Source organism: Blastocystis hominis (genome assembly GCF_000151665.1).
Source record: "Blastocystis hominis, Singapore isolate B (sub-type 7) whole genome shotgun sequence assembly, scaffold_4".
Classification (NCBI taxonomy): Eukaryota; class Bigyra; order Opalinata; family Blastocystidae; genus Blastocystis; species Blastocystis hominis.
Window position 1 is genome coordinate 597,763 of NW_013171849.1, and position 17,705 is coordinate 615,467.

A 17,705-nucleotide genomic window follows, 5' to 3' on the forward strand; every position below is an offset into this window, starting at 1 on the left:
ATGCTGCGTAAATGCCGTTTTCTAGAAATTGGCGTTTCATCCCCGTTTGCCATTATTGTTTTGAAATGATGAAAAATTGCCTAGTACTCATTTCGATTGTTCTTTTAAGTGTCTGCTATGCAGGCAGGGATTTTTACAAAATATTGGGCGTTGATAGGTAACTTTGTGATTGTTGCTTGAATGGTGTAGAAAGGCCTCTAGTTCCGAAATTAAAAAAGCATATAGAAAGTTGAGTCTGAAGAATCATCCTGATAAGTGCAAAACCGAGGAGTGCAAAGTCGCTTATGCAGATATTCAGGCCGCTTACGATGCTCTTTCTGACGAGAATAAGCGACGTACATACGATAGCAAAGGAGAAGAGGGTCTTCAGGAGAGAGAACAGCAAGGCAACCAGCATGGCTTTAATCCCTTTGATATCTTCGGTTTTGGTAATGCTGGTGGTAAAAAGCGAAACCAGGACATGCAGGCCACAGTTCCCGTAACCCTGGAAGAGCTTTACAACGGAGCTGAAAAGCTGTTCAATATCAACCGTGAAGAGCTCTGCGAACACTGCCATGGAACCGGAGCGGATGATCCTGATCATGTCCACACCTGTCCCGCTTGCAAGGGTTCGGGTGTCGTTCTGCAGCGAATCCAGCTGGCTCCCGGCTTTGTGCAGCAAGTTCAGCAGCCCTGCTCGAAATGTGGCGGCAAGGGTAAGATCTTCGATAAAATGTGCCACGTTTGCCACGGGCGGAAGCTCATGACGAAGCCGCATCAAATCAGCGTGGATATCGAGCGTGGTATGAAGGATGGCGAACAGATCGTGTTTGAGTACGAGGGCAACCAGCACCCGGATTTGGATCCTGGACACATCATCGTGGTGTTGCAGCAACGCAAACACCGCTTGTTCACCCGCGATGGGAACGATCTGAAGATGAACTTCAAGATCTCGCTGAAAGACGCGCTGCTGGGCTGGACGAACAGCGTCACGCATTTGGACGGACACACGGTGAAGTTCGGCAAGGAGCGCGTGACGAAGCCTGGGGAGGTGCTGAAGATCGAGGGAGAGGGAATGCCGGTGCACAATTTCCCCTCGCAGAAGGGAGATTTGTACATTACGATCACGGTGGAGATGCCGAAGACGATCACGAAGGAGCAGCGCGATGCGATTTCCACGCTTTTCTAAGGGTTTTGAGTGTTTGTTTGAGTAATAATGGAAGGAAGGAAGGAGAGAGGAGTTGTAAACGGGATGGTGATAAGAAGAAAAAGACAGAGAGAAGGAAGATTCATTTTTGAATGGATAACGGAGTGTAGTAAGACGATCTATTAGATATGGAGAATTGATTTTACCTGTTTTGTATCTATTCAAAGCCCTTCAAACAATCTGTCTGTCTTTCCACTACATTATCGATCCCTTTATGTATTTTTATCGATCTTCATTCATGTGAGAAACAATCAGAGTAAAAGAATGATTCATATCCGCATTTTCTTTCATCCTCCACGCCTCCACCCATCTCTTCACCCATTCATTCATCTCTTCATTCATTCATTCATTCATTCATTCATTCAAACAAACAAAAAACAACACATACACCAAAAAGCCAATCTACAAATCGAATTCAAAGTCGTCCATCGAATCGGACCACGACGAAATCGAAATCTCGTCCATCATATCGCACAGCACTACCCTTCACCGTCCTTCCCTTCCCTACGATGATTATTCGACGTGAACTTTCTCGATCGCGAGTCCGAGTCATAACTGCTGCACGTGACCGTAAAATCCTCCGTATCGCTATCCTTCGCCTCCACGATGTCATAAAACTCTTCAGCTCAACCCGACCCTTAATGCACACCCTTCAGCTCCAAGCGCGTCGCGAACGTCGTCACGTTGTCCATGCTTCCTTTCCCGCTCAACGCGCACCGAATCCGCTCCCCCAGCTCCTTCGCGCGGAAGAAATCCGCGGGAATCGGGAGGTCGATAACATAAAATAAACTGAATGTTAGATGAAACGCCCGGTTCCACGATTCCTCTTCGTAGACTTCGCGGCTGTGGCACTGCGTCATCCAGTTCAGAACGGCGGTGTTGTCCGGGTTGATCACGGCTTTGAGGTGTTGGATGCCGTTGATTTCGGCGAGCTGGGCATCAATGATGATGATTACATGGCTTACCATGCAGATTGCATAGAAGAGCGTTACGCCGATCCCTTGGCTCTGGAATTGGTCGATTACCGTCACTGCCCACTCCGCAGTCGTGGGATCATCATCATCAACAAAGTAGCGCGCCGTGCCAACGCCCTGGAAACCAGGCTTGTCTAGGATTACACCCAGGCCGTTGTGGCTCGTGTAGTTAAGACGCGTAAAGTAATCTAGCTCTTTCTCTGTAAATGTCTTTTTAGCTGTCGTAAAGCGCATGAAAAGCGATCCTGATGATATTTCTCCCTTATCCAAAACTAGATAAGATCATCTTGACAAGAACTTACTTGAATGCATTTTGGACCGGTCGGAAGGAATAATCGGCCTCATAATAAACGAATCGCTTTGATTTTTTGGCACGGTAAAGCTAGATTCAAAAAAACGAAATTGTTTCGTACGTAAGCGTATGAGAGCTGACAAAATCCATTAGTTCATCTATATCTGGAAGATCTGGAATCGTAATGCGATGCTTTACGGGTAGAGCTTCCTTTACTGTTTCTGCCGCAGGCTCCGAGGTCTGAACGTTCCCTTCAGAAGCGTTTTCTGCATATCAATCGTTTGCAAACAAATCCACTTGAACCTTCCGTAGAACCCTGCGAGCTCGACTGCTCGTGGGAGGAGTGTCCAACCATCCTCCCAAAAAACGATGCGATTCCTCGAAACATCAACAAATTGAAAATGTACAACGGGAATCGCGGTTTTGCTTCCAAACAAACAATCCAATCCAGCCAATCCAAGTTTTACTCCTTCGTGTTTTCGCCCTTCTTCGCGTCTTTGCTGCTCTGCATCGCTCCGGACCCACTGGAGTTGAGGTAGGCCGGGGAGGTGGGTGAGTACGCCGGCGATGTGGGTGAGTAGGCCGGAGACGCCGGCGAGTAAGCAGGGGATGCAGGCGAGTAGGCCGGCGACGCTGGCGAGTAGGCGGGCGATGCCGGTGAGTAGGCCGGTGAGGTAGGAGAGTAGGCAGGGGAGGTAGGAGAATACGCCGGTGAGGTCGGCGAGTAGGCCGGCGATGTGGGAGAATAGGCAGGAGACATGGGCGAGTAGGCGGGCGAGGTGGGGCTGTACGCCGGGGAGGTGGGGCTGTAGGCAGGGGAGGTGGGCGAATAGGCAGGGGAGGTCGGAGAATACGCCGGCGATGTGGGCGAATAGGCGGGCGAAGTCGGTGAATAGGCCGGCGACGTCGGTGAGTAGGCCGGTGAGGTAGGCGAATAAGCGGGCGAGGTAGGGCTGTACGCCGGCGAGGTAGGCGAATAGGCCGGTGAAGTCGGCGAATAAGCCGGAGATGTCGGTGAGTACGCCGGCGATGTGGGCGAATAGGCCGGCGACGTGGGACTGTAGGCCGGCGAATTGGGCGAGTAGCTGGGACTGGTGATGTAGGAGGGCGACATGGGGCTGTAGCCCATCCCGTCCGAGGGCGCCACGCCCGCGGCCCCGATGGAGTGCTGCGGCGACGCGGAGAGCGCGGTGTAGTCCGTGCCCGGCGAGGCGAAGCCGGAACTGGGCGAGAAGAACGGGGAGTCGGTGGTGGTGTCGAAGAGGTTCGGGAACACGGGCGAGCTGTAGTCGCTCACCGTGTTGTCCTCGTCGTCCGGCTATCCCTCAGCCTCGCCCCGCTCGCCTACCACAAAGCGGCGCGAGAGCCCGTCGCCCTCCACCGCGACGTCCACCGCCTCGTTGAGCTTCTTGGTGTCGAGGTACACGTCGAACACGCCGGTGCCGGTCGGCAGCAGCTGCCCCGTCATCACGTTCTCCGACACGCCGAGCAGCTTGTCCTTCTCGCCGAACACCGCGGCCTCCATGAAGATCTCCTGGGTCTCCTCGTAGGACGCCTTCTGCAGCGGCGAGGTGTCGATGCGGTTGATTCCGTTGCGCGTGATGGGCATCAAGAACCCCTTGTACGTCATCACGTCGCACAGCATGGAGAGGTGGCGATGGTTCACGTAGGACCCATCGAAGCTGATCACCATGCGGATCTCCTTCATCAGCGCGCGCCGCGCCGCTTCGATTCCCAGCACCTCGAAGATCTCGTTGATGTCGTTCGTGTAGATCTTCGTGAAGTCCAGCGACTCCTCCGCCATCGCGCCGCGCAGGTTCGACCCGTCCGTCTGCAGCACGTACTCCCTACGCTCAAGCCCCGCCCGCTCGCCCACTTGCGCGGCGCGCTGCTGCTGGCCGCGTCCTCGTCGTCGAACTCGTTGATCGTCTCCTCGCTGATGTACACGGTGTCGATGCCCGGCGTGCCGAAGAGCACCAGCTGCGACTGCAGCACGTCCAGCGTGTACTTGAGCAGCACGTCGCCGGAGACCTTCTCCACGCTGGTGTTCTCCTCCTCCAGGAAGTAGCGGATCTGGATCACCGGGTTGGAGTCGTTGTCGTTCGACGCGATCGTCGAGATCTTCAGCCCCGTGAGCTCCTTGATCTGCTCGGCGATCACCTGCGGCGAGATCTTCTTCGCCACGATCATCTGCTGGTTCAGCACCAGGCGCAGCATCCAGGACGACAGCATCGCGGGGTTCAGATCTTCGGTATCGAAGAAGTTCTTCACCAGCACGGCGTCCTGCTTCACCACCGTGTTCACCGGGTCCGGATCGTAATAAATCTCCGCCGACGAGATCACCTTGTCCAGCGTCGCCAGGCCCAGCGTGTTCTGGATGCGCTGCGCGTCCTCGCGGCTTCCGCGCAGGTCCTTCCGCAGCTTCAGCGTCATCGTCGGCGTCGAGATCTCCTTCACGCAGTTGATGATCTCCTCCAGACGCGGCACGCCCAGCGTCACGTTCTTCGCGGACACACCGGCGAAGTGGAACGTGTTCAGCGTCATCTGCGTCGCGGGCTCGCCGATCGACTGCGCGGCGACGATTCCGCAGACCTCGCCCGCTGCCACCTGCGCCTTCATGAAGCGGTTCTCGATCTCCGCGATGAGCCAGTCGAACGCTTTGATCGTGAGCCGGTGCTCCTTCATCAGCGGCTTGCTCGCCAGCATGCTGCGCGCGAAGATCGAGAAGAGCAGCTTGGCGTTGTCCTGCGACTCGGGCATGCCCACGCGGTTGCTGATCACGCAGATGCGCTTCAGCATGTCGCGGACCTGCACGATCACGTAGGACGGCGACAGGTCGGAGACGCCGTTCGGGTCCACGCGGAAACGCGTCTTCGCGGTCCAGATCAGCCGGCTGATGTTCACGGGGAGATGGAACACGCGGACGTCCTGCACCTTCTGGTCGGTGACCGTGATGATGCTGCGGAGGTGCGTGCGGTCCTCGAGCAGCTGGTTGAACTCGGAGTCCAGCTCGTGCTGGCTGTCCAGGTCCTTCCGGATCGTCTCCACCGCCTCTACGCGTCATTCGATTCGACCTCGCCCACCGTGACTCATCCAGATCCGATCGGACACCGCGTCGCAGTACTCCAGTCGGTTGTACGCCAGGTCCCAGCGATACACGCGCGTCATGTCGCGCAGCTTCATGTGCAACGTCGGGATGCTCTGGTCCTCGATCCAGCGCGAGTCCATTCCGTCCTCGCCGTACAGGAACTGCACGATCTGACCTCGGCTGTTGCGCACCGTGCCGTCGTAGTACACCATCAAGTCCTCCATCGACTTGATCAAGCGGCGCTGAATGTATCCCGTCTTCGACGTCTTCACCGCCGTATCGATGATTCCTTCGCGGCCTCCCATCGCGTGGAAATAGAACTCTTGTGGCGTCAGTCCCTTCAGGTAGGAGTTCACGACGAAGCCGTGCGCGTCCGCTCCCAAATCGTCCTTGCAGAAATGCGGCAGCGTTCGATACATGAATCCGTACGCGATTCGCTTGCCATCCACGTTCTGCTGCCCCACGCAGCCGCTGATCTGCTGCAGATTCAGCGGCGCGCCCTTCGAGCCGGCCACGGCCATCGCCTGCAGCGAGTTGTCGCTCTTGAGATGCTTCATGATGGTCTTCTGCGTCTGGTTCGCCATCGTGTTCAGCTCGCTGTTCACCGACCACTCGAAGTACTGCTCGATCGTCTTGCCCGGCTGCTTCTCCAGCTGCTTGTGCTGCCCCTGCTGGATCAGACTCGTCACCTTCCGCTTCGCCTTCGCGATCAGGTCCATCACCTCGTTCATGGTCTCGGGAGTCGGCACCATGTCGCCCAGCCCCACGGAGAACCCGCGGTTCATCAGCCAGTAGTTCACCATGCGCTGGTTCAGCCCCAGGAACGCCTTGGCCGCGTCGGGGCCGCGGTCATTCATCAGCACGTGCGTGATTCCCCCGCTCTTGGTGTTTCCGATGGAGTTCTTATCGATGATGCCCATGAGCAGCTCGCCCTCCTCGATGAGCACCTCGCAGTCCATCATGTTCAGCGGAACCTTCTTGTTCTTGTCGTACGGCGTCGAGAAGCGCTGGATGTTCAGATCTTTCTACGCATCAGCCCTCCACGCCGCGCGCACCGGCAGGATCAGCGAGTACATCTGCTTCCCCGTCCACAGAGGGACCAGTTTCCCGTCCTTGTGCGCGGTGACCGCGGGGATGGGGATGTTTCCGTCGAAGTCGTCGACCCACATGACCATGTTCATCATCATGTCCTTCGCGACGAACGTGTCTCGCTGCGTCAACTTCTGCGAGCCCAGCAGCGTGTCCTGCACGATGCCCATCACCGGCCCGTTACTCTTCGGCGAAATAATATTCTTATGCACCATCATCAGCTCGGTGACTTCGGCGCGCGCCTGCACCGTCTACTCCTCACTTCCTCTCTTCGCTGCGCACCTGCGGCACGTGGATGTTCATCTCATCGCCATCGAAATCGGCGTTGTACGGCGTGGTGCACGACAGATTCAACCGGAACGTCGAGTAGTTCAGCACGCGCACGCGGTGGCCCATGATCGACATCTTGTGCAGCGACGGCTGCCGATTGAACAGCACGATATCGCCATTGTTGATGTGCCGCTCCACGATCATCCCCTCCTTCAGCTGCGGGATCTACTTCGCACTCCTCCCGCGAGCTTCTACTCCGTTCGTGTACCGCAAATCATACCGCCGGCCGTCCAGATCGATGATGTACTTCGCGCCCGGCCACTTGTCGCGCTGGTTCACCAGTTTCTCCAATTCCTTGATGTTGTACCGCGTCACGCGCTCGGGGAACGTCAGGATCGCCGCCAGCGACTTCGGCACGCCCACCTCGTCGATGTCGATCGTCGGGTCCGCGGTGATCACCGACCGCCCGCTGAAATTCACTCGCTTGCCCATCAGGTTCCCGCGCACGCGGCCCGTCTTGCCCTTGATGCGCTGGCGGAACGTCTTCAGCGGACGCTTGTTCTTCTGGATCGCCTGCGGCACGTTCTTGCGCTCGTTGTCGCAGTAGTTGCTGTAGTACGTCTGCAGCATCTCCAGGTCGTCGTCCATCCCGTTCCGGCCTTTCCCGCGGAAGCGCTACATCGAAAAGAGGAGGCGGAACGCACGTCGCCGCTGATGGCCTTGTTGGCCTTGAGGATGTTCGACAGCGCGTAGGTGATGTCGTCTTCGCTCGGCGTCGTGCTGCCCGGCAGCATCACAGGCGGACGCACCGCCAGAGGAGGCACCTGGGTAGAGAGGAGGCGCCAGAACCTACCGGGATTTCGCTGAGAATCATGTACTCCGGCTTGATTTCGGGGTAGTTGAACCCCATGAAGCGGCAGTCCTCCGGACTGATCTTGCGGAACAGGTCCTTCACCGAGGAGGGGGAGATGTAGTCGGAGACTTCCTGGTTGTCGTCGTTTTTGTATGTGATGAGGATTTTGAGACTGCGGGAGAGCAGATGCGGCCAGGCCTACCTTTCCTTTTTATATTTGGCTTTGACGTGGCCGCAGCCTCCGTGCTCACGGCTGCAGTCCTTGATCGTCTTCACGCGGTTGAAGACGCGCGATAACTTCCTGCAATTATCCGTGTCGGTTTCGTTCTCCGGAATGTCGCCCCGAGGAACCAGACACTTGCCACAGTTGAAGCAGATGCAGGTAAGCACACGGTAGCTAGACATCACGGTTCTCGAAGAAGGGTACATGATATCGAGAAAACCGGTGTGGAATATTTCCGCGTTCAGGTGGATATGACCAAAATGGCCAGGACAATCCTCGTAAGAGCGATTACAGGTTTCACACTTCCCCGACGAACTAATCGTTCCCATTCGTGGATCATTCAGTCCTCCCTTGACCGGCTTTCCATTTGCAGATATTTCCACACGAGTAATTCCATTGTCTTCTCCACCAATACCAGTGGTCACAGAATTCTTCACAACCTCATCCGGAGACAGAATTCCAAAGTCAATGCTTCGAATACGTCGTAAAGGCGCTACTGTTCCACACAGCGGAGGCATTTAAAATAGAAAAATCTATTCACAACGATTAGCATTCAATAGCGTCATAGAAACAAACGAGCATACTCTATGTCGAAACAGTAAAATTTAGTGAGAGAAAAAAAGCTTCCAACTGGAATTTGCTCATGCGTAATTTGTGGAAAAAAACAAGCATTCGCAAGAATGTTCAAAACACGCAGTTCCTTTTTAGTAATTACAACACTTTGATTATCCACTTGTATATTTATGCAATCTTTCTTTTTGCTGACTTTCATATTCAAGCAACCTTTTCAATCAATCCATTAGTTAATTACGACTCGCTCCCATACGCTTCCTTCGCTCGCTCTCACTCAACTTGAATGCGGCTACACTCTCCTCAACTCGCTTCTTATGCGCCTCTCTCATATCATCCGAAATATGCTGAATGGCAAACCCTTGATAGCTCTTCTTATAGACGACCTTCGAACACTCCGAAACAATATGAACAATGTTCACCTTGTCGATCCAACACTTAAACACGATTTGTATAGCGTCCACCACAATAAACGACTCATTGATAATATACGCGTCATTCTTCCTATGTGGATGGTCATAGAAGCACTGAACGCGCACTCGACTCGGACCATTCGGTCGGATATCCAAACAAAACTGACACACCTCGCTCGTTTCGTTCGCGTCGGTGCGTCTGAGCAGCTTTTCATTCCCCCCAATGGTCACTACAATATTGTATGGCAGCGGATCTTGCGGAGGAGAGCACTTCTCCATATCGAACTTGATGTCATGTGAATTGATGATCGACTCGCCTAACAGAAAGGCGCCTTGCGAAACATCATATAAAAACGTGTTCTGCTCGGTGATCTGGAGATTGGGATAGTGCTCGCGGATTTCGTTGCGAACAATGGGACAGGTGCACATGCCTCCAACAAAGAACAGAACGGTCTTCAATTTTCGATCCAACTGGTTCAGCAACGCATCGATTAACACTTCCGTCTTTTTCACGTATTTTAAAATATGCTTTTTGCTGATTTCGGTTGATATGGTCACTCCATTTAGGTAAATCATATTTTTCGTGTTGTTGATCATCTTCATGCATTCGCGCGTTTGTTCCAGTAATTCTTTCCCTGACAACTTCGGATTTGCCTCTTGCACGATTTCCTGACTCAAATAATAACAACCCGTGTATGCCTCGCAGTAGTGGTCGATCAAATCAAACTGCTTATCATGCATATGGATCGCCGAGCAATCGAACGTGTAGCCTCCGAAGTCGTACACGATGATGTTGAACTCACTGCCGAATTCTTGCATGGTTTTAAAGGGATTCTGCATCAAACCGTGGATGATCGAGTAGGCAGCGGCGATTGGTTCGGGATAGACCGAAATCACCTCAAATCCTCCCAGTTCGATCGAATTGATGAGCTGTTGAACACTATAACGACTGAATGTCGTAGGGTATGTAATCGATGCCTTCATATCCTTTACGCCCGTTATAGTAGATGCGCTGTCATACACGTATTTCACGATTTCAGCGATGATATCCATGGTGTAAAGAGAAGACGTCGTATACCCAAAATTAATAACCATCTTATAGTCGTCCTTTCCTAAATGTTATAAAGGTGTAATATACAAACCATTCGAATCGACTTTTGCAAGTTCTTCCTTAATATTGGAAATAAAATAGCCGTTCTGATGCATCCCTGGAATCATCCTATTTTTGCATATCGAGATTTCCGAAAACAAAATATCAGCTCCATTCGGTCGAACAAGGGTTAATCCGTTTTGGGTGCGGACACACGCCTTCACCGACGTAGCTCCGAAGTCAATGCCCGTTACACCATTGCATTTAATCCCAGAGTTATTCATTTTTTGTTTTTTCGTCAGTTAACTTGAATGTCTAGTATTGAGGAGGTGGCCTCCGTACTAGCAGGCCGTAGGAATGACTGCAAGCGTTGTGAGAGGGTCTTGGAGAACTATACTTTTTTACAGACAAAGAATGAGGGAGCCTCTGGGAAGAAGAGTGAATCTGTGCTTTCCTACTTCTTGCATACGGCGTCCAATATGCAGTTCCGAAAGTTATTCCATGTATCCAAAGATACATTGTCCCTTTTGATAAACGAGATTCAGAGTATTACAAAGTGTAGTCTCTTCTCTCAGAAAGATAATGGTGGGGATAATGGAGTGACCTATACGGCGCTTACGGTGTTGTTCCTGACTTCTTGTTTTTCCATAAAGTTTTTGTCTCTATTCAGCGGGTTGCATAGAACTGTCGTCAAATCCGTGATTACGCAGTACATCCGTGTGCTCAACGATATCAAGGATTATGTCATCTATTTCCCGGCACTGCAAAGCCAGCGTCCTCTAAAGGCCGACAGAAGGCGCAATTTTCCAGGGTCTGTCGGCGTGATTGGTAGCCGCGTGTTTTTCGCTTCTGACACGTAGACACCGTGCTCATTCCAGAGTTTTCCGTTCCTAACAACATTTTGAATACTCCACAAGGAAAAAAGATTCTGCTTGTTGTAGACAGTGCTGGCTGCTTCCTTCATTTGTACTGTAACAATGATTGCCATCAGAGCAACTGTTCTCTCTTCAACAAGTCCGCCTTGGGGTATACGCTTCGCTTCCACAAACGGTCCATTCTGAATCGTAGGCCTTGCCTTGTCCCTGTCACATCCAGGAGGGTCGTTTCTCATCGCAGACCGGTCGTTTCCCGAGCTCCCCTACATCCAAGTCCCTTTTTCCGAGCGGGAGATCCAAGAGTCCGAGTACCCCGACCTGCTTTCCAGCTACAACTACTGGCATCATCGTTCCCGATTCATCGCTCACCAGAGCATTCAGCGCTGGCTTTTCCGCTGTCCGCGCTGCCGTCGCGGCCTCTCCTTCTCCTCCGAGAAAAACCTCAGCTACGCCGTGGCGTCGCTCGTGCTCTGCCAGCTCTGCCAGCGCTTCCAGGACGTCTGGAAGGACGACGACGCGCAGATCCGCCCGCTGGTGCTCGCCGGGAAGGACGCGGAGCGCGAGGAGAGCGTGGACGCGGAGTGCTACGCCCTGTACGACGCGCTCTCCAGCGAGCCCACCTACGAGACGCGCTATTACAACCTGGAGAACACGGTGGTGCCGCGGCCGGGCGCGCGTGGCGGCGAGGAAGCGGACGAGCCGCTGCGCAGCAGCATTTACGAGAAGCTGAAGGTGGTGGCGAGGAGGCGTCGCGAGTTTCTGCTGAACCTGATCCAAAGCTATCCGCTGCGATCCGCGATCGAGTCCTGCTCTGTTTGTTGAACAAACACGCCACTACAACGAAAAGCGAGCAACGGAGCGGTTCCCACAGCCCGCCAGCAAGTACTTGGCCTTGTCTCCGAACGCCAGGCAGTGATACCCGTCCGCGTCCTCCGCGCATTCCCAGACCTTCGTCCACGCCTTGCTCTCCCACACGCTCACCGCGTCGCTTCCCACGCCCAGATAGCACCCCGCGAAATCGAACTGCAGCGCCCTCACCGCGGACCCGACCTCCCACTCCTTCACGCACTCTCCGTTCCGCAGATCCCACACGCGCACCTTGCCGTCCTCGCCTCCGCTCGCCATCGTGTATCCGTTCTCGCTGAACGCCACCGCCTGCACCGCCCTCGCCGGCTCTCCCGCCTCGCCGAAGCTCGCCACGCAGCTCTGCGTCTTCATGTCCCAGACCTGCACCACGCCCTCGCGCGTCCCGGTCGCCAGGATCAGCCCATCGGGGTGGAACTCCGCGGTCTCCAGCGCGCTCTTCTCTACGCCTCGCTCGCCGCTCGCTCTCCTACCGCTCCGCACCGTCTGCACCAGCCGCGCCGCCGCCAGATCGTAGAACGCCCACAGCCCGTCGCGCCCGCAGGACACGAAGAACTCCCCGGTGGGCTGCAGCGCGAGCCCGGTCACCTCCTCCGAGTGCGCGCGCAGGATCGTCGGCCGCTCCTCTACCCTCAAACCCCGATCACGCGCCCACCTCCGCTCCACACGCGCACCGTGCGGTCCAGCGACCCCGACACCACGACGCGGGCACTGCCCGACTCCACCAGCAAGGCCGAGCTCACCGGCTTCGCGTGGCCTTCGAAGCGACGCTCCACGCGCTGCGCTGAGGCGTCGTACAGAAGCACCTGACCGTCGTCGCCGCCGCTCAGAACAAGGTCCGGGCTCACCGCGGAGATCCGCAGCGCGTTCACGCGGGGATGCGCCGTTTTGTGCGCGGAGTAGGTCGATTGCAGAGACCACTTGCTGATGTCCTCCGAGGTCGCCAGGTCGGAGGGGATCACGCGCTTGGGACGCGTTTTGAAGCTCTCCTTGGCACGACGCGTCATTTTGGAGAGCATTTCGTCGCTGATCTTCGATTCCTGCGCGTGATCAAAACCCGATCGCTGCCTACTTCCACTTCCATTTTGGGGCCTTCGGGCACCGACACGGCCGCCGATTCCACGCTGAAAAGTCATTAGGGAGGCTGCGAGTGTACCTGGCCAGAGCGGCGCGCGCTTCGTCGCGCTCCTTGATCAGACGGGCGATCACGCGGCACGCGGCTTCGTGCTGGTACAAAGCCTGGCTAAGCTCCTGACGAACCGCTTGGAGGTGCTTTTTGAGCGTGAACGACTCGAGCATCATGCTGTCCCACTCGTTCTGCAGAGAGACGAGCAGACCAGGAATGCTGGTCGCCGGCGTGGGTTTGGGCTTTACTAAGGGCTGAGCTAATGAGGAAGACAAGGTCTCCAAAAACTCACTCTTTACATCGATCAGATCGCTGAGGTCGAGCTCCTCTCCAGTAATCGGGCACTTCCCCTCGGCTTCAATATACCTAGCACATGAACACTCTTTGCGCAAAATCCTACTTTGTAATGAGGCTTTTCTCATAAATATATCCCGTCTTTTTCGAAACGACAGGCTCGTGAGGCACTTCTCCGGAAACTAGGCAAAATGAGAACAAAGGTCCCCCTTCACGCAAAGCAAGCCCACAGCGAACAAGCCCTACTTGCACAAAACATTGTGTCGAATGGAAGCACAACAGTAACGAATTTCTGGTTTGAAAGTTTGATCCCCTCCGAAAACCGATTTTCCAACAAACAGCACAGCATCAAAGCAATTCAGAACCGTTCCCAACTACATCGCCCACTCCGGGAAGACTCTCCAATCATATCCGATGACCGCAGGGAAGATCGTGAAATTATTAATCTCAAACGCGATGATGCACACCACCGACAGACACAATCCGCTGAGAAGCAGATCCAGAGTGGTGAACGTGTTACTGGTATAGGCGATCAAGTTGGGCGGCGTCGACGAGGGCAGCAAAAACGCACAGGAGCAGCAGCACACGACCGGGAACAGCAGCACGAGCGGGTTGATCTGGCTCGACGTCGCCACGCCGATCACGACGGGGATCATAATGCTGGCGCAGGCGGTATTGGAGGTGAAAATGCCGACGATCACCATGATCACTTCGATCAGGAACGTCGTGAGGAACTACCCAACACGCCGTCTCGACGCCCTTACCACGTTCAGACCGCCCAGCCGGCTCATCTTCGACCCGATCCACGTCGCCAGCCCGCTCTGCTCCGCCCCCGCGGCCAGCGCGAAGCCGCCGCCGAACAGAAGCACCAGATCCCAGGGGAGTTTCTTCGCGGTGCCCCACGTCATGATGAATTCTACGTGGAAACAGGGAAACGGAGGTACCCTCGTCCTTGGATTCCACCTTCTCCCCGCGGAGCGTCTTGCGCGAGGGGATGAAGAAGAGGAGCAGAGCGACGGTCATGCCCACGGTGCCGTCGGAAATGCCGGCCGTCGAGGGGAACAGATTGCTCCAGCCTAGGGAGGAAACGGAGAAACGGGGAACCTGGGATGGAGAAGCTGTCTCCGAAGTTGAGGTCGACGCGGAAGAGCCAGAGGAGGGAGAGAAGGACGAATCCGAAGGCGACGACGTACTCTTCGTATTTCATTTTGCCGAGTTTTTTGTATCTACGAGAGAGATAATTTAAAAAAACAAGTGAAAAACTCTTCGACGCAGAAGGATTTATCGATGCTGAACTGCGAGGGCGCGGGGCAGAAATAGAAGAGCATCACCCACGCGCAGAGCAGCAGCACGATGCTCACTACGGCTCACACCTCGCGCGAACGGGCACTGGGCAGCGTGGAGATGAGCCAGTTGGAGAAGGAGATCACCGGGACGCCGGGCTTGTCTCCGAAGCGGTCGTTGAACATCTGCGCGAAGATCATGTTCGGCGGGGAGGAGATGAGCGTGGGGATTCCGCCGATGGAGGTGGAGAACGCGATGCCCAGGAAAATGGACTTCGCGAAGCCCTTCACTTTCTTCTCGCCGAAGCGCTTGTTCAGCGACTCCACCAGCGCGTTGCAGTTCGCCACCATCATCAGCGCCGCCGCCGTGTTGCTCACGAAAATGGAGAGCACCGCGCCGGTGCACATGATGCCCAGCAGCATGGAGCGGGGACGCGTGAAGAGGCGCATGATGCAGAGTGCGATGCGCATGTGCAGGTTCCATTTCTCCATCGCCAGGGACATCAAAAAGCCCGCGAAGAACAAAAAGATCACTGCAAATCACGCTCAGCGCGGAGAACTACCGTCGTTGAAGTACTGCGTGGAGACCGTCGAGGCGGGGAGGATGTTGAGGAACGGGAAGAGAATCACCGGGAGCAACGCCGTCACCGACAGCGGGATGATCTCGCTGATCCACAACGTCGCTGCATGTTAGGCGGGATCGAGAGAGGAGGGACCCATGATCAGGAGAACGCCGGCACAACGCTGAACGGAGACGTTCGTTGGGTCTAAAGGACAGCACATGACGATGATGGAGATCAGCAGCCCGATGAAGGCGCCGATCGACGACCGGGACGTCAAGCGCTTCACAAAGGGGATTCCAGGAATCTCCGCAGCTGGATGTGAGCCAAGCGGCAGGATCTACGAATCGAGGCAGTCGTCAGGGATTTCTGCAAATGGTAGGAAGACTTTGTGTGGCCTTGCGTGTTCATGCGAGAAGCACTGATAATCGCCACGGGATCGTGATCATTAAACAAAGGATCTTCTCCAAGAATGGTAGACTGGCGGCCTGCCGCTCCGTAAAAACTGCTATCCATCACTCATCACACTTTCGAAAACCTTGTTGCCTTGCTAGAGGCTCTAGAGTAAATGTGAATTGTCTAACGTTTAGACGGAGGGGGGACACATACATCGACATCCTTTTTGGGGATGGTGGTCACTTGAATTACAGGAATGTCGCTACGCATATCAGAGCTTGTACTTTCCTCTGGGATGGTTGGTAGAACCTCGCTAAGCATCATATCTGGCCAATTAGACATACTCGTCTTCCCGTAAGGTTGGCAGCTCAATAGCCTTCTAAACAAAATTCAATCACCACAAGGGCTACCTTCTCCGAATCGTTGATCGGATCGCTCATCGTTCTTCACAATACCTTGAAGTTGTGAATAAATCAATCCGGAAAAAACGCCAAAAATTCCTCCTTCTTTTCAACTTTTGGGTGATCGATTTTTCCTCATCCAATTTATCACCAATGACTTAGATTCTTCCGTAATGGTGTGTTTTACCTTTTGTACGTGCATAAATATTTCGTCAGAACGATCAAACATATTTTCTTCATGAAAAAGGCACATTGTTTTCTTTTAACTATGTTGGAGGATGGAATGGAGAGTAGAAGTAAATCGATTCCTCACACTCTTCACTTTCGTATTCTCCATTCCTTCCTTCCTTCCTTCCTTCCTCTTATTCACACCCTGAAGTGTTCACTGCAAGGAGTGTATCCTTCCGATTTCAGTGGACACACTGGATGGTATCTCCTTGTGTTCTTTTCCTGAGCTCCTTGGCAATCTTCCCTAATCAAAGTTGGGTCAATATGATTTATCCCCACTCCAATTCATTCACTTCATTTCATATTCCGCAGGATCGTTCAGCCACAGAACTGTAACTATCTATCTCTGAGATGGACAGAAGCAGAGGTAGCGTGTTTCCATAACTGGGAAGCGGAATATTAAATCGAATCATTATCTCGTATTTAACGAGACATAGAAGCCATAGTCAAGAATTAGAGAAACAGATATTGAACATACTCAACAGATGGGAATGAAGTACTATTTTAAAACTGTATTTGCATAACCGAATGTAATACAAACAGTTCGTAGCATCCAATTTTTAAATGCATAGTCTATTTCATTGAAGATTTAAGCCATTAACTTCTTGAACACCAGAAACTCGGATTACTATACTTATTTTGTTTTATACAGGATATCAAATCATTATTTTATCTACTAGAAAACCAAAAGAAGCAATGGATCCTGATGTCCATTATAGCCTGGTATTCCGTAATTTTAAAAGACCGAAGGAAAGTACTTTCTGAATTCATTCATCTGATTCTAAGTACCTATCGAAATATTGCTCGCATACTCCAAAAATCAAAATGGTTTGCAAACAAACAGTCAAAATAGTACACAGGGAATCAATGAGAATGTTCCGTAAACAACAGATACGGAATCAATACACCAATCAGGATAAAACCGACCTGAACAAACCCAACATGCGATCCTATCGATGGAAGAATGTGCATCAGCGACACATGAAGGAACGTGCCAGCGCTAAATGCGAACGCATAGCCCAGTAGAGACGAGGGAATGTAAGAGGATGAGAACAGAACGAGAATAGACGAGAAAATGGTGGAAAGAGGCGTTGCCGCAGAGAACCAGCAAATATACCGTAGCGCTACAATCACAACAAGCAAGCAAGAAAACCCTGTTTGTAGGAGATATGGAGTTGGCGGATGAAAATGCCCACACCCAGAGCTGCAGAGATCTTGTGAAGCAGAATCGCCCAGAAAATGGTTTGGATCACATCCACGTTCGCTGAGATCACACTTGAGCCCACGACGAGACCGTCGAAGAGGGAGTGCAGACACAGGCCATACACAGAGGATCGCAGCTTCTTGATACTCATTTCAGTAATGTTGACCACAACCTCTTCTTTCACTCCATCGAGATGTTCTTCGTTGCTCTCCTCGTTACAACCATGGTCATGATCCTTGTGAGAGAACGAATCAGCTAACATCATAACAACAAAACCTAATACAATTGCCAAACCTATATTCTTCGACTCTAAATGCTCAGAATTCCCGCTTGCTCCTCCTTCCGCTGCTAGACACTCACATCCACGTAAAATGGCTTCTGGAACAACAACAATGAAACTAGTCCCCAGCATCAGTCCAACTCCGA

General features: G+C 53.3%; 7 protein-coding genes; 1 reads left to right on the forward strand and 6 right to left on the reverse strand.

Annotated features, from left to right (window-relative positions):
- Positions 1-11: 11 nt before the first annotated feature.
- On the forward strand, positions 12-1,168 carry GSBLH_T00003792001 (uncharacterized protein; the record flags this gene model as incomplete). Its single annotated transcript, XM_013042587.1, has 2 exons — positions 12-157; positions 190-1,168. The coding sequence occupies 2 exons, from the start codon at positions 12-14 to the stop codon at positions 1,166-1,168; spliced, it is 1,125 nt and encodes a 374-aa protein (XP_012898041.1).
- A 420-nt stretch (positions 1,169-1,588) lies between these two features.
- Positions 1,589-2,544, reverse strand: GSBLH_T00003793001 (uncharacterized protein; the record flags this gene model as incomplete). XM_013042588.1 has 6 exons in its annotated part: positions 2,463-2,544; positions 2,152-2,432; positions 2,006-2,118; positions 1,836-1,975; positions 1,695-1,805; positions 1,589-1,665 (listed from the first exon to the last, which is right to left on the reverse strand). Exons 1-6 carry the CDS (start codon positions 2,503-2,505, stop codon positions 1,589-1,591), a joined length of 765 nt encoding a protein of 254 aa, XP_012898042.1. The 5' UTR covers positions 2,506-2,544.
- A 120-nt stretch (positions 2,545-2,664) lies between these two features.
- On the reverse strand, positions 2,665-8,493 carry GSBLH_T00003794001 (uncharacterized protein; the record flags this gene model as incomplete). Its single annotated transcript, XM_013042589.1, has 12 exons — positions 2,665-3,770; positions 3,804-4,299; positions 4,329-4,493; positions 4,535-5,505; positions 5,536-6,565; positions 6,596-6,880; positions 6,912-7,124; positions 7,155-7,574; positions 7,604-7,723; positions 7,753-7,950; positions 7,981-8,149; positions 8,180-8,493. 12 exons carry the CDS (start codon positions 8,491-8,493, stop codon positions 2,665-2,667), a joined length of 5,487 nt encoding a protein of 1,828 aa, XP_012898043.1.
- A 285-nt stretch (positions 8,494-8,778) lies between these two features.
- Positions 8,779-10,332, reverse strand: GSBLH_T00006712001 (uncharacterized protein; the record flags this gene model as incomplete). The annotated part of the gene is made up of 2 exons (XM_013042590.1): positions 8,779-10,070; positions 10,101-10,332. The coding sequence occupies 2 exons, from the start codon at positions 10,330-10,332 to the stop codon at positions 8,779-8,781; spliced, it is 1,524 nt and encodes a 507-aa protein (XP_012898044.1).
- Positions 10,333-11,756: 1,424 nt separating this feature from the next.
- GSBLH_T00003795001 (uncharacterized protein) lies at positions 11,757-13,479 on the reverse strand. XM_013042591.1 has 8 exons: positions 13,454-13,479; positions 13,314-13,389; positions 13,206-13,279; positions 12,944-13,172; positions 12,860-12,911; positions 12,443-12,827; positions 12,261-12,413; positions 11,757-12,230 (listed from the first exon to the last, which is right to left on the reverse strand). Exons 1-8 carry the CDS (start codon positions 13,464-13,466, stop codon positions 11,758-11,760), a joined length of 1,455 nt encoding a protein of 484 aa, XP_012898045.1. The 5' UTR covers positions 13,467-13,479; the 3' UTR covers position 11,757.
- Positions 13,480-13,551: 72 nt separating this feature from the next.
- GSBLH_T00003796001 (uncharacterized protein) lies at positions 13,552-15,891 on the reverse strand. XM_013042592.1 has 13 exons: positions 15,857-15,891; positions 15,791-15,825; positions 15,660-15,759; positions 15,589-15,629; positions 15,395-15,558; positions 15,207-15,365; positions 15,054-15,173; positions 14,598-15,023; positions 14,471-14,567; positions 14,312-14,433; positions 14,152-14,283; positions 13,972-14,123; positions 13,552-13,941 (listed from the first exon to the last, which is right to left on the reverse strand). The coding sequence occupies exons 1-13, from the start codon at positions 15,884-15,886 to the stop codon at positions 13,582-13,584; spliced, it is 1,938 nt and encodes a 645-aa protein (XP_012898046.1). The 5' UTR covers positions 15,887-15,891; the 3' UTR covers positions 13,552-13,581.
- Positions 15,892-16,939: 1,048 nt separating this feature from the next.
- GSBLH_T00007157001 (uncharacterized protein) lies at positions 16,940-17,541 on the reverse strand (the record flags this gene model as incomplete). Its single annotated transcript, XM_013042593.1, has 2 exons — positions 16,940-17,199; positions 17,229-17,541. 2 exons carry the CDS (start codon positions 17,539-17,541, stop codon positions 16,940-16,942), a joined length of 573 nt encoding a protein of 190 aa, XP_012898047.1.
- Positions 17,542-17,705: the final 164 nt, after the last annotated feature.